We start from the raw sequence: 22,154 nt of genomic DNA, 5'->3' as shown, positions 1-22,154 counted from the left end.
CATTAAAAGGGACAAAATAATTTCCTCTCTTCAATGCTGTGTCTTTCAGTAGGTCTCCCTTGCTATGGAAAGAGGGCTCCAATCTCCAGGGGAACAGAGTGAGAAAATTTTACTTTTGTCCTTATTGCTATTCTAGGATTAACTCTTTCGGGGTGATAGTAGAAATCTCCATTTCCTTTGGAGTAATGGTTTTTAACCAGGCCAATTTTACCTTCCCCCACCTCCAGGCTAGTGGCAATGTCTGGAGATATTTTGGGTTGTAATAACAGCGTGGGGAGAGATAATACTGACATCTAGTGAACAGAGGCCAAGGATGCTGTTAATCCTTCTGTCAGGTCAATGTATAGGACAGCCCAACAACACAGAGTGGTCTGGCCCAAAAGATCAGTTGTGCCAAAGCTGAGGAACTCTAGAGCACATCTCACTTTTTCCCACAAGGGTATAGTGTTGGCTTTGGCTTCCAAAAAATACGAGGTGTGACAGTTAAGTTTGTGAACTTGTTGCAATGATGTTGCTAACCCTTTTTGATATCACAAAGATTATTCATTATGAATTTGTACCAACTGGACAAACAGTTAACCAAGTTTACTATTTGGAAGTGCTGAAAAGGCTGCGTGAAAAAGTTAGACGACCTGAACTTTTCACCAACAATTCATGGCTCTTGCATCACGACAATACACCAGCTCACACGGCACTGTCTGTGAGGGAGTTTTTAGCCAGTAAATAAATAACTGTATTGGCACATCCTCCCTACTCACCTGATCTGGCCCCCAATAACTTCTTTCTTTACCTGAAGATAAAGGAAATATTGAAAGGAAGACATTTTGATGACATTCAGGACATCCAGGGTAATACGAGGACAGCTCTGATAGCTATTCAAGAAAAAGAGTTCCAAAATTGCTTTGAGGGGTGGACTAGGCGCTGGCATCAGTGCATAGCTTCCCAAGGGGAGTACTTGGAAGGTGACTGTAGTGACATTCAGCAGTGAGGATGAGTTCACGATCTTAATTGTCAGACCTCATAGAATATACGTATTCCTTATGCGTTATTCATTTGTAGGTCTTCAATGCCGCAGTCTAGACTGTGCTTTGACAAGTCCACTTCAGTAGCATTCCTTCACCTGCTTAAAATGAAGACAGAGTTTCACATGTGTTTTTTTTCCATCTTAAGGCATCTACTCCTTCTCTCGTGTATAAACACTTGTACTAGAACATACATCTCTCAAGAACCAACAGTGCAGTCAACATCACTACTTAAAATAAAACTCTCCCTGTGATGAAGGTAGAGTTTTATTATATTATCCAGAACTCTTTAGCTCATTGGGGCCAAACTGCCTAGGATTTTGTCTTTTCCAAATAAAAGTCTTTAGTCAATTTTGAAAGTTCCAAGAACCATGGTAGTGGTCTTTCTGGAAGCAGAGACATATATGTCCTAATGATGAAACCATGTCCTAACCTCTTACAATATAAAGAATCTCCTTCATTTTGGAATCAGTTTCCACAGAGCTTCAAAGTTCTCTTGACCAATTCATTTGGATTTCCCTTTCCCTCATTTGTTTCAGCAAATAAGACCTTTTTCAGGCATGTGGCTTAGGATGGGGACAGCAGGTGATTTATTGGGTACCCAGGTTATGGCCTTTTCACTGGTGAAGTACCTCATGTGGAAACATATGTTACAGGTTGGTGACTTCAGAAATAAGATTCCTGCAACAGTGGTCTTCTACCCCCATATCACATTATCTAGAAGGAAATGAGAGAAATGATAAACAAGAAGTCAAAGGCAGGACCACATTCTAGCTAATTACAGATATTGATTTGTTCCTAAGATCACCTATTTATAAGATTGTCTCCGTAGCTTGATGTGCCAGGTTTAATTATGAATTGTTAATGGATGAGCATAAATATGTCTATATAAATAGGTCTTAGACAGGGGACAATAGACATTTGGACAGTATTCATTGAATATATGCATAATTGCTTATCAAATACATGAAACTAATTTAGAAACCTATCAATTAAGTCTTCTTGATTCCAGTAAGGAATAAATTAATATTGATTTTCTGCAGTGCAAGATGATTAGACTAGATAATCATGACCATTTCTTTTAGTTGTAAAATCTGTGACTTATTCTCTCTACTAGTCAAAACTACTAAGAGATGTCCTCAGGAGTTTTAGATGAGATCACCTATGGAACCAGGACAGTAGCCATTGTTATACCCAGTAAGGCCAACTCCCTGGTAATGTTTTGAAAGCAAAACTCTATTTCTACCTGAATTATATGTGTGAAAGAGTTAATTTGAAAGGAAAAAGAAAAGAAAAGGAATAGATAAGCTGATGGGTGGAGGGTTTAGAGGCTTGTTTCATTTTTTACTTATGTAAGTTTTACTAATCAATTTCTTTAACATAGTTATATAAGGGACTTTACTAATATTTAATTATCAACATTTTCTTCTTCAACTATGCTTATTGGCAAAGAGCCCTAAACATTTTCTAAAAATACTTTGACATCTGACTCTTTCTTACCGTGTTTCCCTGAAAATAAGACCTAACCAATCAGCTCTAATGCGTCTTTTGGAGCAAAAATTAATATAAGACCTGGTCTTATGTTACTATAATATAAGATGAGTCTCATATTATTTTTTTCTCCAAAAGATTCATTGGAGCTGATTGTCTGTCTAGGTCTTATTTTCGGGGAAAGATGGTATTAGCTGTATGACATTTTCTTTCTTTTTTTTTTTGACATTTTCAATTAAATGATGCACTTTGAATTTCTATTTCGTCTTTAAAATATATTCTATTTGTCTCTGAGGTAACTTACTCTTCAGTTATTCATTCAGTAAGTATTTATTGGGAGCCTTTATATTGTAAACACCATACATGTTCAAAGATCGATAAGAGCCCAGAGGAAATTTGTGTGTGTGCATATCAGTGTTCCAGACTATCTTCCTTTTGTCCCTGTTGTATCTCTCATGCCCCACTGCCCTAAATACTTCTGTGTTTTTCTAAGAACAAGGGCACTCACTCACGTAAGCACAGTAACGTCACTGAAATGAAGAATTTTAGCATCGATACGGCACTATTCCAATTCATAGTTCATATTTAAATTACATCAATTTCCCAATAATGTCCTTCACAGCTATTTTTCTTCCCAGTCCAGAATTGCACATTGCTTAATTGTCAATTCTCTGTAGTTTGTTTAAAAATGGAACAGTTCCTAACATTTTGAAGAGTATAGGCTAGCAATTGTGTCGAATTTCTCTCTGTTTGAGGTTGGTGTGTGCATTTTGGGCAGGAATGCCACAGAAAAGGTGCTGTGTTTTGGTGCCTGTGATAGCTATTTACTAGTGACATCAATTTCGATCACTTGATTGACGTAGTCTTCCAGGTTTCTCTGCACTGTTCCCTACAGAGAAGGAAGACATGTGACATACGCTTATATTGAGGCAAAGAAGAACTCAGATCTAGTTTAGAATTAACTGACCCATATAAGGGGAGTGGACCTGTTCTGGGTTGTCATGTTTATGAAATATAAACCTGGACTGCAAATCTTGAGCTTCTTATTGCGTGTATTTACATCAATTAATTATTTACAAATATTTACTGAGAACTGAATCTGTTTAAGGTGTTATCATTACAAGTTCTCTCCAATAACCCTAGTCACTTCCTGAGTTCTATAGTGAGGCCAGCACCAGTTGTGGATATTGTTTTGTTAATTAGAGCTGCAAGAGATATGTAAGGACTAGGGAAAGCCATGGAAAAGAATATTTGCAGGAAGGAGGTGGAATTCTCTAGTTCAAAGAACTAGTAAAGATGTGTTAAACTCAGAAATAAAAAACAACAGAAGATAACTGAATTTGGAGGACAAAGATTAGGTAAGGGACAAACATAGTTCTCCTACCCATAAGACAATAGAAAGCATCTTAATTATAAACAGGTTATTCTGTTTTATTTTCCCCCTAAACTAGTTGGAATTTTTACCATTTGTTGTCTTAAAAAGATCACCTTTGTTCACTGTCGAAGGATTTATTGAGCATTTTTTAACGTATGTGTAGTATTTTAGATGTGTCTGGTTAAAGGTGCTAGAATAAAATAAGGGATCTAAAACTCATGACACTGGCAAAATAAAAGGAAGTAATTCGGGGCAAGTAGAGATGGGTAAAATTTAGAGGAGCAAAATGAAACATTCTGCTTCTGTGATGCTATCACTGTACAATTGAATTTGTTTGCGTTAAATTTTGTGCTTCTTCTTTACTGCCCCTGAACATGCAGAAAGGAGCTCATTGCCAAGCTGGATCAGGCGGAAAAGGAGAAGGTGGATGCTGCTCAGCTGGCTCGGGAATTTGAGGCGCTGACGGAGGAGAATCGGACCTTGAAGTTGGCCCAGTCACAGTGTGTAGAGCAACTGGAAAAACTTAGAATACAGTATCAGAAGAGACAGGGCTCGTCCTAACTTTAAATTATTCAGTGGGCGCGTCAAGATGTTGGTGACTGCTGTGTGCTGGCCCAAAGATTTGTATTTTCTAGGGATAGTGAATAAAATCTTGTCACTTCTCTTTATTACCCACATGGCAAACGTCTGTAATGAGTTTAGTGCTTGCTAAATCTAGTTTGAGAGGAGGGATATTTTATTTTAAATAAGACAATTAAAGCAAACCTATTACCAGGATGTCTTCAGAGATCATCATTCATTTCCAAAGGTTTTTCTTTTTTTTTTTTTCTTATTTAGGAAGACATGCTCATACTATACATCAGGGTAGGAAACGATAAAAATAGAATACTGACTGATGCCGCTAAGAATCATAAACAAAATTAAGCAGTGAAACAAACCGGTAAGATGCTCACTGCAGTTCCACATCTGTGCATTTTTAAATTTCACGTCTTTGCTATTCAATTGTGCTCAAATCTGAACCGTCAGAAACTTCTCATATATTTATGTTCACCAGAGTTAGATTTAATCCCCCAGTGATTGACTGTACTAAGAATAAATGGTCGTATATCATAAGAGCTTTCTCATGACAACATTAGCAGAAAGTATGTTTGTGCCAAAAACACATTTGCCAGTGCAAACTTGCTGTTGTAATAAAAAGCAGATAAGGCCGCATTTTCTTCACGCCACGTTACTTCCCAGTAAACATCTCTGCCTTTGCTTGTGTGTGTTCTGGGGCATGGGGAAAGTGGAAAAGAATTGTTTAGACATTACTTTGGTGAGTTTCTATGAAAACATCAGTAAAATTATAACTATGACTTTGTTTTGGATTTAAGGAGAGATTTTGGATCAGTAATAACTAACAGAAATGTCTGAGTAAATTCAGGATTAAAATGATTTTTCCCCTTGTTCTTCCTATTACGATATTTCTCCAAATTGATCTCTTTTGTTTTATGTCCATTTCTATTCATGTAAATTCTTTTTCATTAAACATGGATCAAAACTGTCAGTCTGTCCTTTGCCCCTTTGTTAGCCTCCCTTATGCTAAAAGTTGGAATTGGCTAACCCTAGTCAGAATTTGTTCTTAGTTGTGTTTGCATGTGCCAAAAAAGCAGCAAAATCCCTTTTCTTGGAAAGACTGTGGTTTCTCATAGTATAAACAACTCACCTCTAATACTGAATGTGATGCACTAGCGTCTTAGGTATTTGCCCAGGAAACACAAAAGAGAATAGTTTATTAAAACAATAAGATGGCCTGGGAAAGACCAGTTGTTATCAACTGGGGGTGACTTTATGTCCAGAGGATGTTTGGCAAAGTCTAGAGACATTTTTGTTGATGTTGTTGTCACAACTGGGATGAGTGGGTACCACTGACATCCAGAGGGTAGAGGCCGGGGATGCTGCTAAACATCCTGCAGTGCCCGGGCAGCCCCCCAACAACAAAGAATTGTCTGGCCAGTGGTGCCGAGGCTGACTTGACTCGGGCGAGGCTAATCAGGGCAGCTTGGGCAAATGAGAAGGGGGAGCGCTTCGCAGGGCCCTGGGTGTCTTGCCATGTGGTGTGGAGTCCGTGAGGTCCGCAAGCATCCTGACCCTCAGTTTCCTCATTTGTAAAGTGAAGCTTTTCCAGAGATCAAGTTTAATGTTATGCAACCCTCTTCACCCTTAAGCTGCTTTAGCGTTTGACCAAAGATGAATGTCCCTATTATCAGAACGTGTTTTTTTTTTAGTAACCCCAAGGCTTATAAACACTAATACAAAGAAAGGGTTGTTCACTAAATTTATACAAATCTGGGGTTAATGGAGTGGGAGTAATAAGCGTTGGTTACAAACCTTTCAGTACAGGATTCGTTTTTGGTCGCTGCCCATCTGAAGAGGATTACATATGTTTACAGAATTCAACAGTCATGACTTCTTATAGAAAATGGGGGACAGGGAAATATAGTTCCAAAATCTCCTTGTTTTACCAGAATAAAAATGATTTAACGAGGTCAAAATATTTGAACACTACTGGTATTACATTCAGGAGACACTAGGTAAATAGTTTTCATATCTGTGCTAGTCTCAGCCTGAAATTTTACTGTGTGTTTCCAAAAGATATCTATTGGTGACTCAAAAGCAAGCATTCCTCTAGGTGTGTGTGTTTCAAGCAGGCTTTTATTCATTAATGATATGAAAACATCACCTATTTTGGTAACATAATCAGAGAAAATCTTAAAGCAAAATTTCTTACATTATCAGTCTTTCCAGTCATTTGGCAAGTTTCCCTCAATCTTATTTACCACAGCATATTATCTATAGAATGCATAATCTTTTAAGAATTTACTATCTTCAAATACATTAACAATAACCCTGCTGTTAGCCATAATGAAAATGTCACAGAGCATTAAAAAGGAGTACAGAGACCCATAAGTTTCAAGGTGAACACAGAGACCCATCAGTATTAAGGTAAACGTGCTTGCTTTTGAGCTAGAATTAAAGGAAAATCTAACCAGTGTTATATTCTGCATTGCTCTACTAAAGAATTTGCTATTTGTGGGGCGTTTAGTTTATGTAGACATGAAAAGAATGTGGTTACACGTGGCTGGAAGTCAAATTTCTAGTCGTTGATGTTGGCAGAGCATGTTTATATCATCCTGGTGCTTGAGCTTGGGTGTATCATTACCTCAGCACAAATAAGTAACTAAAAGAGATGTGGAATTCCAATTCAATTCAGTGTAAGTTTATGATACACTTACATTGGGTCACAACCTTCTTGGGAGCTTCCCAGGTAAAATCTGAAACTGGCCCCCTGTGAGGACAGAGTCCCAGAGAGCAGTTTCCAGGCCTCACATGGAAAGATGCTGGCTCGGGTAGTAGATGGCCGTCAGCTGTAACCAGTTAGCCAATTAGCCACTGATATAACTGCCTCGGCTGCACTCGTTGATGAGTCGGTTGGTTGGCCAGCAGAGAAGCAGAGAGCAGGTTGCAGGTCGTGTGACTCCAGCCTCCCGTATAGTGGTATGACTCCCCTACCTATGGCTCCGTGGGTGTTCCTTTTTGGCCTCACCATGTCCTGTGTTCTTGTGTGGGGAGCGGGACCAGAGGCCCTCCAGGCCGCCTCACACAACAAATGGCAGAGCGAGTAGGGTCCCTCACACAACAAATGGCGCAGCAAGCAGGGTCTCCCGTATGACACCCCCATACGCAGAGGGCAGGAAGAGACCTAAGGAAAAAGGCAGACCACTCCAGATTGGTGGTGGCAGGTTTAATAAGCCAGGGAACTTACTCATGAGGCTTGTCTTGGCTGGCCACAAGGCGAGTTGTTTCCCACACCCTCCCACCAAATCTTAAAAGTTTATGTGGAGGCCCTAAGTGGGTTCAGTCACGTACCCAGGGGACTTTAAGTGATCATATCCAGTCCAGATAGTCTCAACACTACATTCTATCCCAAGTTGTATCCTTGGGACAGCTTCTGGGAGCAGGGAAGATAAGCAGAATGCACATTCCTAGGACGGCAGGGGTGGGGAGCGTCCAATTGCCCTGCCTGGGTCCAGCTTTTGGGTCAAACCTGTGGTCAATTCTTTTTTTAAAACTATTTTTAACTGTAAAAATGTAAAAGGAGTTTATTGATTTTGCTTTTGAAATTATTTGGCCTGGGCTACATATTTAATTTATGAATGACTTTGATTTCTCAGCAATCAATATGGATACTCAGGATAAGTGAGACAAATCTCACTTACAAATTATTTTCAGATGTAAGGATTTTTAAAAAATTAAATGTATTGAGGTACCATTGGTTAATAACTTTACATAAGTTTCAGGTGTATGCCATTATAATTTATCTTCTTGTTGACCTTCCCAAACAACATACCAAGTGTAGGGCAGAGGAACAATAGAAGATGCAAAAATGAATGACACAATCCCAGTCTTCAAGAGGCTCCCAATTTAGTAATGGAAATAGCACACACATTCTAGATCCTGGAAGACAAGGATGGACATAGATGCAATAAGTGTGGGGACAGAGACCCAGAGAACAGTTTCCAGGCTCTCGGCCTCATGTGGGAAGGTGCTGGCTCGGTTATTAGATGGCCATCAGCTGTAATCAGATGGCCACCTGCTGTGGCTGGTGGCCACTAATATAACTGCCATGGCTACTCTAGGGGGTTGGTCGGTTGGCAGAGAAGCAGACAGCGGATCATGCGGCTCCTGCTTCCTGTGTCTCCAACCCAGCTGCCAGCGAGAAATAGTGGTACGAACCCCCTATCTATGGCTCCATTCGTGTTCCTTTTTGGCCTCACCGTATCCTGCGTTCTTGTACGGGGAGCAGGACCAGAGACCCCTCATGACAATAAGATAAAGTTTATAATAGGGGTTCAAGGGAGGGGAGCATGGCCTGAGCAGAGGCACAGTGGAGGGAAAGCATGTTGTGAGGGCCACATATTTGGGGGCAGGAAGTAGCTTTCCCATAGGGTATGTGGAGGGAGACAGTGAAAGATTAAGTCGCAAAGTTCCACTGCACCTTGGATGTCAGGGGTAGTTTGGACAAAAGAAACATTTTGAAAAGAGGAGTAAAATGGTCAGGGCTGGACTTGAAGATAACATGGTTACAGTGTGTGGGAGGATCACACTAGATAGATAGAGATGAGAGGCATGAGGAGTGGTTAGGAGGCTAATAGAGAGGGCTGTGCAAGAAAAGAGTGGTAGCAATTGAAATGCAATGACAGACTAAGGGATGGGAGAGACATAATGAGAAGTGGAATCCATGTGGCTCGGGATGGCTTGCATGTGTAATTGAAGCCAGGAAAATGAAAAGAAGTGACATTTAATGAGCCCCTTTTGTTCCAGGCTAAACTACGTGCTTTGTATAGGTTATTTAATTCTTATAACAACCCGAGAGAAAGCTAGAATTATCCCCATTCTGCAAAACCAGAAACTAAGGTTACATAATTTGTACAAAGTTCCCCAGACCTGGGATTTAAATACTAACTTCCTCCCTCCCTCCTTCCCTCCCTCCTTCCTTCCCTCCTTCCTCTCTCTCTCTCCTTTCAGTAACTATTTATCGAATGCTTCTGCTTTGCAAGGCTTTCTGGAAGATGGCAGGGACGCAGCAGTGAACAACAGAACAATGTTTTCAAGTTGCCCTTAGTCTAGTAAGGGAGGGAAACATTTACCTAAATACCCACCTGGGACAGACTTAAAATATATCCAAAAAGCTCCTCATGAAGTAGAGACTAATTCCCCTTCCCCTGTAGTGTGGGTTGGACTCAGAGACTTGTTTCTAACAGAATAAAGCAGAAGTGGCAGTATGTGGCTTCCAACACGAGGTCATAAAAGACTTACGAGCTTCCTTCTTGTCTCGGATCACTGGCTCGGGGGTGAGCCAGCGACCGTGTTCTGAAGAGACTCAAGGAGGCCTATGGAGAGGCCCATGTAGCAGTGAACTGAGGCCCCACCAGAGAACCAGGAAGCAGATTCTCTAGCTCCAGGCAAGACTTCCAATGGCTGCAGCCTGGCTGACATCCTGAGTGTAAGTTCATGAGAGACTCTGAGCTAGAACAACTCAGCCAAGCTGCTCCTGGTTCCTGATTCTCAAAAACTTGGAGATAATAAATGTTTGTTCCTTTAAGCCACTAAATTTTGGGGTGATTTGTTATGCAGCAATATATAACAAATACACTGAGTGAACGAGGTCAGTGCCAAACAGAGAAGACACATAGTTTATGAATGCACATAAGAAAGAATGGAAGTGAGATGAGGAACGGAGGATGGTTTCCTTAAGGTGGGGACTGCTGAACCAAGACCAGATACATGAGTCAGAGCTAAGGCGGCAGAGAAAGCAGATGGAGGAGGGTGACTGGACAGCGTGAAAACATGTGCAAAGGCCCTGCGGCATGTTCAAAGACTTGGAGAAAGGCCGATGTGGCCGAGCATAAAGAGGTAGGGAGATGGTGGTACAAGCTGAGGTTATAGAATAAGGTGGATACTTCAAGGTCACATTAAGGATTTTGGACTTAATCCTAAAAGCAGTGGGAAGTCTTTAAGAATTTTCGGCACAAGGGTAACAATATTAACATAAGAGTTATCTAAGTTATCTCATTCTAAGTTGCTTTGAGTACTATGTACAGTCATGCACCGCTTAACATCTGGGTTACGTTCTGAGAAATGCGTTGTTAGATGATTGTGTCATTGTGTGAACATTGTGTGCTTGTACAGCGCACTTGCACAAACCTAGATGGCATAGCCACTACACACCTAGGCTGTACGGTACAGCCTCTTGCTCCTAGGCTAAAGGCCTCTGTAGCACGTTACCGTACCAAATGACACAAGATTAAACCAAAGCAAAAGAGCAAATAATGCAATGAGGAGATAGAGAAAACACGAGATGTGTGAGGTGGTTGCTTGTGTTAACACAGCATACTGTTTAAAAAAAATTATGTTTAAGTAATTTTTATTTTTCAATTACAGTTGACATAGAATATTATACTAGTTTCAGGTGCACAACATAGTGATTAGACATTTATATAACTTACTAAGTGATCATAACATACTGTTTTACAACAAAAATTTTTTCATAAGTAGAAAGAATACACTTTAAAATAACAATAGAAAGTATAGGATAGTAAACACATAAACCAGTAACATAGTTGTTTATCATTATCCAGTATACAGAGGGTGCCAAAAAAATGTACACACATTTTAAGAAAGGAAAAAACTATTAAAATTGTAATACTCAATATATACCAATAAAAAAGGATGAATACAAGTCACGTTTGACTTCTGCAATTACAGGAGGTGCTCAAAGTGGTTACCATCAGCGTCCAGACACTTCTGCTTGAGCAATGTTGACCAGTGTCCACCTGTAAACATTTTTTTGGCACCCCTGGTATATGTACTGTACATAATTGTGTGTGCTGTACTTTTATATGACTGGCAGACAGTAGGCTTCTTTATACCAGCATCACCACAAACACAGGGTCACGCATTGTATTAGGTTGGTGCAAAAGTAATTGCAGTTTACCAGGTTAATAATTGCAAAAACGGCAATTAGTTTTGTACCTACTTAATACTATGATGTTATACCAGCTATGACATGACTAAGCAATAGGAATTTTTCAGCTCCCTTATAATCTTATGGGACCACTGTTGTGTATGTAGACTGTTGTTGACCAAAATGTTGTTATGCAGTACATGATGGTAGTTTTATTTATCTATACATATTTAGATAGACAGATAGATAGACAGACAGACAGACAGACAGACAGACAGATAGATAGATAGATAGATGATGGGTTACTTATATAGGGTTATTTTACATATTTTACCTGAAGTTATTTTCAAGAATATTTTTGTCTCCACAGAATAAGTATACCCTTAGTAGTAACATGTGGCCTGCCAAATAAAAGACAGACTGAGTCCATCTCTACCGTCACCATTAACATTTAATTGACACTCATAACCCTGCTTTTTTATGAAAATTTCTACAGTCGCCCTGTTTTTTAATACTTTATCTCATCTTTAAAGTTGCTGATCCCAGAGCAGGTAACAAAATATTCTAAGCTATTAGAACTCTTACTATTTTTCACCTGTCTTTTTGTTACTTTTAAAGAGGGAAATAATCAGAGACAGGAGTGCAGATCACATCAAACATGAACAAGGAAAGTGAAATGCCCGCAGGCAGAGATTAAATAACCCATGAAGCTGATAGCATTCACCTTCAGATTCTTCGAAGACCCTTCCAATTCTAACGTTCTATGTTTCAGTGAACTGGGAATATATTCTTCCTCCTGGTTCCAAACAAATGTTCCCTGAAGGAAAAAGGTCTTATAGTCTAGAGTTTTAAGTTAGTGTTAAAATCATACCCATTTCCTTTTGCTCTCTGAAACTTTGTCCTAAGCAGTTCTGTGGAGCACACTGCTCAGGCAGGTCTGGGGCAGGAGACAAAAGGAGTGGCTTTTATGAGCGTAGATTATTTTATGAGTTCAGATTATCCCGGCTAAGAGAATGACTGTGAGGTGATGGCCTGAGTCACACAAGCTGCAAAGTATGTTTTCCCCTGAGGACTTGGTCAATGAAAACTTTTCATTGGCTCCTTTTGGACTAGGGTGTTTAGGAAAAGATTCTGAGCAGAAGGACTGAGCCAATGTGAATAACGGAGGAACCACGTTTTTCAATAGCCAAATGAGGAAGAGTCTGTATGTGCAGTCTGCTACATGCACCCTCTTTGATCCGTCTCTGAATGTGTCTGGGCAGTGGCTGTTCTCTGAGGTGTGAGTCTTGAAAAGGGAAAGATAAAGAGCTAGTAGGACAAGGTAAAATTATGTGTGAAACAGCTTTCTCCATAGTTTCTTCTTTGCCTGCTCACTTCTCAAAAATGAAATAAATGCTGAACATGCTGACTTTCCCCCCATCATTCCTGTAAATAAGGATGTGACTCACAAGCCTTGCAAACTCCAGAATGCCATAGATACTATGGTGTTTTGATTAGTTAAAAATAGCTGGGAAAAAGCAAGAAATCAGTCATGGGTAGGTTGGGGTGATTTCTTTCTTTTTTTTTTTTTCTTTATGTTTTTTGGTTTTTATTATTTTTTAGTTTTTAAAATAATTTTATTAAAATATAGTTAACACACAATATTATATCAGTTTCAGATGTACATCAGAGTTATACAACACTACCACCCAGGACTATACTTAGTTATTATCATATTGCTGATTGCATTCCCTATGCTAAAGAAGTGAGCACCATGATGAGTCCAGCAGCCATCTGACACGGTACCACGTTACCACAATATTATTGACTATATGTTGCTGTACATTACATCCCTAAGACTTGTTTGTTTTATACCTGGAAATTTGAACCTCTTATTCCCCTGTATCTTCCCCCCATTTTTAATTTTTCAATTATAGTTGACATTCAATATTATATTAATTTCAGGTGTACAGCATAGTGCTTAGACAGTTATATAATTTACAAAGTAATCTCCCTGACTAGTACCCACCTGGCTCTATACATAGTTATTACCATATTATTGACTATATTTCCTATGCTTTACATCCCCGTAACTATTTTATAACTACCAATTTGTATTTCTTAATCCCTTCACCTTTTTCACCCTGCCTCCAACCCCCTCCATCTATCACCCCAACAAATCTAGTACCCATCTGACGTGATACGTAGTTATTACAATATTATTGACTGTAATCCTTATGCTATATCCTACATCCCCATGACTACATTGTAACAACCAATATGTACTTCTTAATCCCTTCCTCGTTTTCACCCATCCCCATACCCCTCCCATCTGGCAACCATCAAAATGTTCTCTGTTTCTAGGAGTTTGTTTCTGTTTCATTTGTTTGTTTATTTTGTTCTTTAGATTTCACTTATAAGTGAAATCATATGACATGTGTCTTTCGCTGTCTGACTTAATATACTCAGCACAATATCCTCTAGGTCCATTCATATTGTGGCAGATGGCAAGATTTCATTCTTTTTTGTGGCTGAGTAACATTCCATTGTATATATGTACCCCCTCTTCTTTCTCCATTCATCCATTCAGGGACACTCAGGTTGCCTTCATATCTTGGCTATTGTAAATAATGCTGCAATGAACATATAGGTGAGCATGTCTCCTTGAAGTAGTGTTTTAGGTTTCTTCAGATAAATACCCTGAAGTGGGATTACTAGGTCCTTCTTTGTCTCTTGTTATAATCTTTAATGTTTTAAAGTCTATTTTGTCTGGTATAAGTATTTTTACCCCAGCTTTTTTTGTTGTTTCCATTTTCATGAGCTATGTTTTTCCAATCATACTTTTAGTCTGTATTTTTTGATCTGAAGTGAGTCTCCTGTAGGCAGCATGTGTAAGAGTCTTGCTTTCTTACCCATTCAGCCCCCCTATATTTTAATTGGAGCATTCAATCCATTTACATTCAAAGTAATTGTTGATAGGTTTGTACTTATTGCCATTTTATTATTCATATTTTTATTTTTTTGTCTTAAAGAAGTCCCTCTAAGATTCTTTGTAACACTGGTTTGGTAGTGATGAACTCCTTTAGCTTTTCTTCTCTGGGAAGCTCTTTATCTTGGTTGTGGGTCCTCGCTTTTCATCACTTTGAATATTTCCTGACAATCCCTTCTAGCCTGCAAAATTTCTGTTGAGAAATCAACTGATAGTCTTATGGGAGCTCTCTTACAGGTAAGTAACTGTTTTTCTCTTGCTGCTTTTAGGATTCTCCCTATAATGTGGATGTTGGTACACTTGAGGTTGTCCCAGAGGCCCCTTAAACTCTCCTCAATTTTTTGGATTCTTTTTTCTTTTTGCTGTTCTGATTGGGTGTTTTCTGCTACCTTATCTTCCAAATCACTGATTCAATCCACTGCTTCATCTAATCTACTGTTGATTCTCTCTAATGTATTCTTCATTCTGTTATTATATTCTTTATTTCTGACTGGTTCTTTTTTTATGTTTTCTGTCTCCATTTTTATGCTTCCTATCTCTTTGTTGAAGTTCTCCCTGAGATCACTGGGCATCCTTATAGACAGTGTTTGGAACTCTGCATCTGGTAGATTGTTTTTTTCCATTTTGTCTAGTTATTTTCCTCAAGCTTTGTTCTGTTCTTTTATTTGGGACATGTTTCTTTGTCTCCCCATTTTGTCCGCCTCCCTGTGTTTGTTGCTATGTATTAGGTAGGGTTGCTCTGTGTCCTGGTCTTAGTAGAGTGGCCTTATGTACTAGGTGTGCTGTTGGGCTCAGTGGCACAGTCTCCCTGGTCACCTGAGCAGTGCACTCCAGGTGTGTGCCTTATGTAGGTTGTGCATTCCCTCCTCTTGTAGTTGAGCCTAGGTTGCTATTTGCATATCAATGGGAGGGATTGACTGTCAAGCTCATTGGTTGTGAGGACTGGCCTTGACTACAGTGGAGGAGTTGTGGTGCAGGGGCTGACCCTACTGAGCAGGATCTGCCTCAGCAGGGCTCTGGTGCCTGTCCAAGCCACCACTTAGGTGTGTTGTCCTTGGAGGCAGCTCAATGATTCTTTGGCTTGTTTAGAAGCTGGCTACTGGTCGTGCCAGCCCCAGGGAACCTGCTGCAGATTGAGTTCAGCCACAGCCCATGCGCCACCCAGGCCACCGGGCAGGAACCACAAAGCAATCCACAGATGATGGCCACTTGTACCATGCTTGGAGTTGCCTTGACAGGCCAAGCTGTGAACCAAGGCTAGCTGGAGCTAGTGCCACACTTAGGGCTGCTCAGTCAGAGGTATGGGACATGCTCAAGCCAGATGCTGCTTGTCTGGATTTTGCAAACTTTTGAGAGACCCTAGGAAATTCTGTAACATGAACAAAAGCAGATGATTTGTACAAAAAAGCCACTGGAAGCAGCTTGAGTGTGTCTGAAAGTTGGATGGGGTGGGATCTCGAATCATCAGGGCGTGGTGTATGAATGATGTTAGCCAACTTGATGGAGACTCAGATATGGAGGCTGTCTGTATCTGCACGCTGGGAAGGAGGGCTCAACAAAGAAACAATGGTTGCCTCCAGCTCCTCTGTCCAGAAAAAAGTTGACCCTCCAACTCAGTTTTCCCCAATACATTGCTGTCATCTCTCCAGCTGCTACCCCAGCTCTGGAGCTCAGAGCCAGTGATTCTGTCGGTAAGTCTGTGCACGGTCCATTTAAGAGGAACGCCTGGGATTCCAGCCACCCTCCGTGGAAAAACAATTTCCACTGGTTTTCAGAACCAGAAATTATGGGGACTTCTCTCGCTGGCACTGGAACCCTGGGCTGGGAAGCCTGGTGTGGTGCTGGGACCCCGTGCTCCTTCAGGGGACCTCCACAGCCGAGATATACCCCTGATTTTTAATGGTCACACGTGGGTGTAGGACCAGCTGGTTCCACATGTCTGCCCCTCCAACCAGTCTTGAGGCACCTTCTTCTGTATGTCCTTAGTTGTAGGGCTTTGGTTCAGCAAAATGTCAGTTGTAATTTTGATGTAGTCATGAGAAGGTGAGCACTGCATTTACCTACTCTATCACCCTGACTGGATCTCTCTGTCTGTCTGTCTCTCTCTCACTTAACTTGTTATTGTGTCTCGCCCTAAGTATTCTGAGAACATCTGGTTTATCAACCAAATTTTAGGGTTTGGTGATTTTTGTGAACTAACACAGTGAAAACAATAGTTACACCTCAGATTCCAGGCCAGAAAATTACTTAAGACTTAACACAGGCCATTGTGGTCTGCATGCAAATCCATTTGGTGTACATTCTCCTTTTCTATAAAGTAGAGAGAGGCGAGTGCTGATGACAATTGAATATACTGTACCTCCCCACCCCCAATATTACACAAGCCATTCAATATTATAAATACAGGTATTTAGGGTGCCAATAATAATAGTGATAGGAGTGGCCATAGCTTATATGAACGCTGCTGAACAGTGTTCATTGATCTGTAGCTAAGTGACTCAGAAATGGGAAATAAGGAGCTTATTTTTGTTGGTGCTAAAGCTCCCAAAGCAAGACTTTCTGCAAACCTAGGTTTGAGTTTGAGAATTCAGATTAAGGTACAGTCAGGGAATCTCACTCTTACCCTGTATTAATCAGGGTCCTGGTAGGAAAGAAAAGCACACTCAAAAAAGGCCAATAAAAGATAACTTAATGAAGGGATGGACTATGCAAAACTTTGGGGGCAGAGTTAAGGGAATTCTGGAGGGCTGGGGAAGGCCTTGGGCCTGGAAGCCTCAAGAAACTTTCTCTTATGTCTTCAAGGGCAAAGGAGGGAGGAAATAGTACTAGGACCTGGTGGGAACTGTCTGTATGAGAGGCTTCCCTAGACTGTACCCCTCAGGAACTAGTCTTCTGGTGGAGGAGTGAGGCCACAGCCTACCCATGGCTGGCAGGGAAAAGCCAGGAGGGTAAATACCTTAGTCTTTCTCTCTTCCTGTCCTTCCATCATCTGCTGGTGGCTTGCACTGGCCAAACCCAACTTAAAGCCAGAGGACAGGGGAGCCTAGTTGCTGTGGTCCATACAGTCCATCTCCCAGAGCACAGGGCAGGGTGGAAAAGGTGGGGAGAGGAGTCGCAGGGGCACAGACCACCAATAAGCTAAAGAGATGGACATGCCCAGAAGCTAATAAAGCAGGATGGCCAGACTTGTGATTCTAATCCTGTGGGCCTTCCTATTTGTTAAGTCCTATTATATGTCTGGAAATATGAACCAGGAGAAGCAGCAGCTCCTTTTCCTGGGGATAGATCAGGGGTAGCATTGTTAGACAAAATGCAAGATGTCCAGTTAAAATTAAATTTCAGAAATCAGATAAGCAATGATATATATGTATATATATATATGGATGTGTACATATATATACATATACATATATATACACACACATATATACATATACATATGTATAAATATATATGTGCATATATATATATGGTATAAGTATGTCTCAAACATTGTGTGGTACATACTTATTCTAAAAAAAAAAGAAAGAAAAATGCTGTTTATCTGAAGTTCAATTGTAACTGGGAATCCTATGTTTTTATTGGCTAAATCTGGCAGTCCTAATTAGGAAGTGTGATGTGGAGAGCATTCTGCCAGTGTATCTGTGTAATCCTGCCCCTCCCAACCCCGTCCGTCACTGCAGTTTGTTTAGTCAGAAGAAAGTGCTCTGGAAGTAGAATGTGCGATAGCATTTCTGAAACCGTGCTCTTGCAAAACCAGTATTTGAAATGTTAAGTATGTCTAAAAAAAAAAAAAGGAGAACACTCTTTCATGCTCAAATAAGTAAGATAAACACTGGGCTGAATAAAGTTAGAGTTCTCCCACCTTTAGGATTTCTCCTGGTGTTTAATATTAACAAGCTTTGTGACACCAATAATAATGTTTCCTTGCTTTATTCAGAAACCATCACAGCAAACAGATAATAGGTCCAATATCCTTTTGTTCCACAGTGACCATAGGTTTCCACTGAAATGCAGTTTAAATTTAGCAAAGTCATTTTGGTGTCCATCATGTTAAAACAGAATTTTACCATTATATCTTTAAGGCTTAATTTACATTTACAAAGAGGTATTTTTATGTGATAGCATTCTGTTTAATAATATTAATGATATTAGATTCCACTTGATGCTGCATGGTTTTGCTTAGCCTTAATATGAAGAATCAATTAAAACCAAATTATCATCCAAGGAGGGACAATCCTAGATTCTTCAGAGAGAAAAATGAGGATAAAACACGAGCTTCCTCTGCCTCACAAGGTTATTTTTGGAAAGAAATGAAGTGATGTTGTGAAAGGCTGCACAAAAAATTGCTATTTTGTACAAAGTTGTATTAATACACTCACAGTAAGGTTGGTGGGCTACACAGGCCTTACGGTTTTTCTCTTTTTCTAGTCATAGGTATTGTAGTTCATTTGCTGCCCGACCTATAGTTCTATCCTGTAGTGTGAAATGGGAGAAAAGGAGCAACCTCATTTAGGATTAGAATTACCACCACCAATGACAGTGGCTTAAATAAGGTGCAAGTTTCTTTCTTCTCTGCTGTACAAGACTAGAATGTGGAGTTCTGGGCTGATAAAAGGTTCTGCTCAATTAAATATGCAAGGCCTCAAATTCCTGTGCCATTGTTAAGGCATGTCTCTCATTGTCACGGTCCAAGATGGCTGCAGCCAGAGAAGGAAGGGACAGAAAAGAGGAGGGGGCCAAAGAAGTGGGCTGTCTATGCTGGAAACTGCCACAAATGCCTCCAGTTACATCCCTGAGATGGTTAATTTTAATTTTATGTCAACTTGACTGGGTCACAGAGTACCTGCATACCGTGTTTCCCTGAAAATAAGACCTAGCTGGACCATCAGCTCTAATGCGTCTTTTGGAGCAAAAATTAATATAAGACCCAGTATTATATTATATTATATTATATTATATTATATTATATTATATTATGTTATATTATTATGTTATACCCAGTATTATATTATATTATACCCAGTGTTATATTATATTATATTATATTATATTATATTATATACCCAGTCTTATATTATATTAAAATAAGACCAGGTCGTATATTATTTTTTGCTCCAAAAGACACATTAGAGCTGATGGTCCAGCTAGGTCTTACTTTTGGGGAAACGCGGTATGTGGTCAAACATTCTGGGCATGTCCCTGAGGGTGTTTATGCATGAGATTTACATGTAAATTGGTAGACTGAGTAAAGCTGATTGTCCTCCCTAATGTGGGTGTGGGTGGGCCTCATCTAATCAATTGAAGGCCTGGATAGACCATAAAGCCAGACTTTCCTACAAGTAAGAGGGAACTCCTCCTGCCTGACTGCCTTTAGACATCAGTTATATCCTGACTTTAGAACAGAAAGATTGGCTCTTTCTGGGTCTCAAGCCTGCTAGCCTTCAGATAGGAACTACACCTTTAGCTTACCTGAGAGCCCACCTTGCAGATGACAAATCTTGGGACTTACTAGCCTGCATAATCACATGAGACAATTCCTTATAATGAATCTCTCTCTCTCCATTTTGTATATATATATATACACACATACACATAGCTCATATTGTTTCTTTTTTGGGGGAGAACTCTGACTAATTACAATCCGATTGCCCGGAACTTAGTATGGAAGAAGAGCGAGTATATGGGGCGAAATGTGTGGGGAGAGTCTGCAAGTAGGAGAGTCTGCCACAGGAGAGGAACTCAAACGCTTCAAGGTAGTTGTGAGTCAGCAGAGCTGTTGGTGCTGTCTTTCATTCTGGGAGCTGGTCAGAGCATGGCCAGACCAGCGGGTCAGGCTCTCCATGTGTCAGACTGGGTAGCAGTGCCTTCAGCTGTCCTACAAAAGAAATGTCTTCTTGGAAGATATCAATCATATCCAAGCTCCTTCATTTTTCATATCTATCCGGAGTATGTTAAATACAAATATCTCTACAAATAGAAAGCTCTGTCACTTCATGCAGTGGTGCACATTTGTGTTTATATAAATGTGTGTGTATGAAAAATGGAAATAGAATATTTGGTCTGTCTTAAAGCCTTAAATGGAGGTAAGGGTGATTACTTTTATATAGCAGGTACTACCAGACTGTTGGCATTTTCTTTTTCTTATACCAGGTGAAGTCTGTCAAGGGTGGCAAAGGAAGGTTTTGAAAATGATGCCAAATTATTTTACTCAGTTTCTAGAGTGGGGATTTTGAAGCCATTTCATGGCTGGGGCCAGTGTCACCCCATTATTAGAGGTCTAGTCCTTGAGTTTAGAAACAGATCCCCAAGTTCTTGTAAGAGCTGCTAACAGAAGCCTGCATCTCTTCTCAAGCTCTGTAGCGGACCAGCTACAGAGCTCCTGATGGTTTTTGCTTAAAGTCATTCTTGCCTCCTCTTCTTTTCATCCGTGAGCAGAGCATGGAAATATAGGGTATCGATTTGGTTTGCTAGTATTCTTGGATCCAAGCGTAAGGCCATCAGACGAATCAATAAATGGAAAATCGAATAAACATTTACTTTTGATTTATAATTGTTTGCCAAAGTTAAAGAAAGCTTTACTTAGTGTCAGGACCAATTGCATAATTTGCAGGGCCACATGCAAAATGAAAATTCGGGGCCCCCTATTTAAAAATTATTAAGAATTTCAAAATGGTAACTGTAGAACTTTAAAGCCACAACAGGGTCCTTCTGAAGGCACACCCTGCACAACTGCACAACTGACACATCTGTGGAGCTAGCCCTGCTGAGCATTGTATGGTTAGCACGTTGATGTCCTGACATCCCCACAAAGCTCTCCCATAACCCCCTCTCCCAATATCCTGTAAGCTTTCCTTTCTTCTGAAATCTTTACTTTTGTATAACACTACGGGACATGAGAGGGTCTTATGAGAAAGAATTAATTGGCTTTATCTTAGATATTTTTTTTCCTTTTTATTCCTGAATATCAGCTCACAAACATTTCTGTCCTCTGACCACCCCTAATGTGACACAGTCCCCCAGGCGGCTTCATTGTTCTGTGTACATATGTGGCCAACATTCATGATGTGTCTGTAGGGGATTCATTCCTGTCAAATAAGCTAGGAAGAGTCCTCAAAGACCCTTAACATTGAATATGAAGAAATGGTGTATAAGAATGAAATTATCCACATGTAGTGGAGGGTGAACTAATTACCCAGGAAGACGGGATTTACCTGGATCATGAAAGATTTGTAAGGCAAATTAAAGGCAGGTTCTCCTATTCTAATCAAAGTAGCTTCTGATTGCTTTATTTCTTGTGATATTGCATTAGTCAGGGATCTCCAGAGAAATATATACATATATAAATTATATATAATTGGCTCATGTGACCCTGAAGGCAGGCAAGTTCCAAGATTTTCAGGGTGAGTCAGTAAGTAAGCTGGAGACTCAGGAGAGCTGATAATACATTTCCAGTCTGAGTCTGAAAGCCTGAGAACCAAAGGAGCTGATGTGTCAATTTGATAGCTTTCAGGTAGGAAGAGTTTTCTCTTACTTCTGGGAGGGTCAGCCTTTTTGTTCTACTCAGGCCTTCAATGAATGAGTCTCACCCACATCAGGGAGGGCCATCTGCTCTTTTTCTGTCTACTGATTTAAATCTTAATTTCATCTGAAAACCTCCACAGAAGCACCCAGAATAATGTTTGACCAAGTATCTGGGTACCTTGTGGCTGTCAAGTTGACACAAAAATTAACCATCACAGATACCCTGTCAGCACAAACTCTGTATAGTACTTAAAATTCCTGACTTTG

At 40.1% G+C, this 22,154-nt stretch overlaps 1 protein-coding gene across 3 annotated transcripts in view; it reads left to right on the top strand.

Annotated features, from left to right (window-relative positions):
• The window catches only part of MAP3K7CL (MAP3K7 C-terminal like), a 77,012-nt gene extending 71,581 nt beyond the window's left edge, over positions 1-5,431 (top strand). For all 3 annotated transcript variants that reach the window (XM_019729894.2, XM_074326327.1, XM_019729903.2), the window contains one exon: positions 4,269-5,431. In XM_019729894.2, the coding sequence (XP_019585453.2) occupies positions 4,269-4,449 (181 nt within the window). In that variant the 3' untranslated portion in view covers positions 4,450-5,431. The remainder of the gene's footprint in view (positions 1-4,268) is intronic.
• Positions 5,432-22,154: the final 16,723 nt, after the last annotated feature.

Source organism: Rhinolophus sinicus, linkage group LG01 (assembly GCF_036562045.2).
Source record: "Rhinolophus sinicus isolate RSC01 linkage group LG01, ASM3656204v1, whole genome shotgun sequence".
Lineage (NCBI taxonomy): Eukaryota > Metazoa > Chordata > Mammalia > Chiroptera > Rhinolophidae > Rhinolophus > Rhinolophus sinicus.
This window is presented reverse-complemented; position numbering and strand designations above follow the sequence as displayed.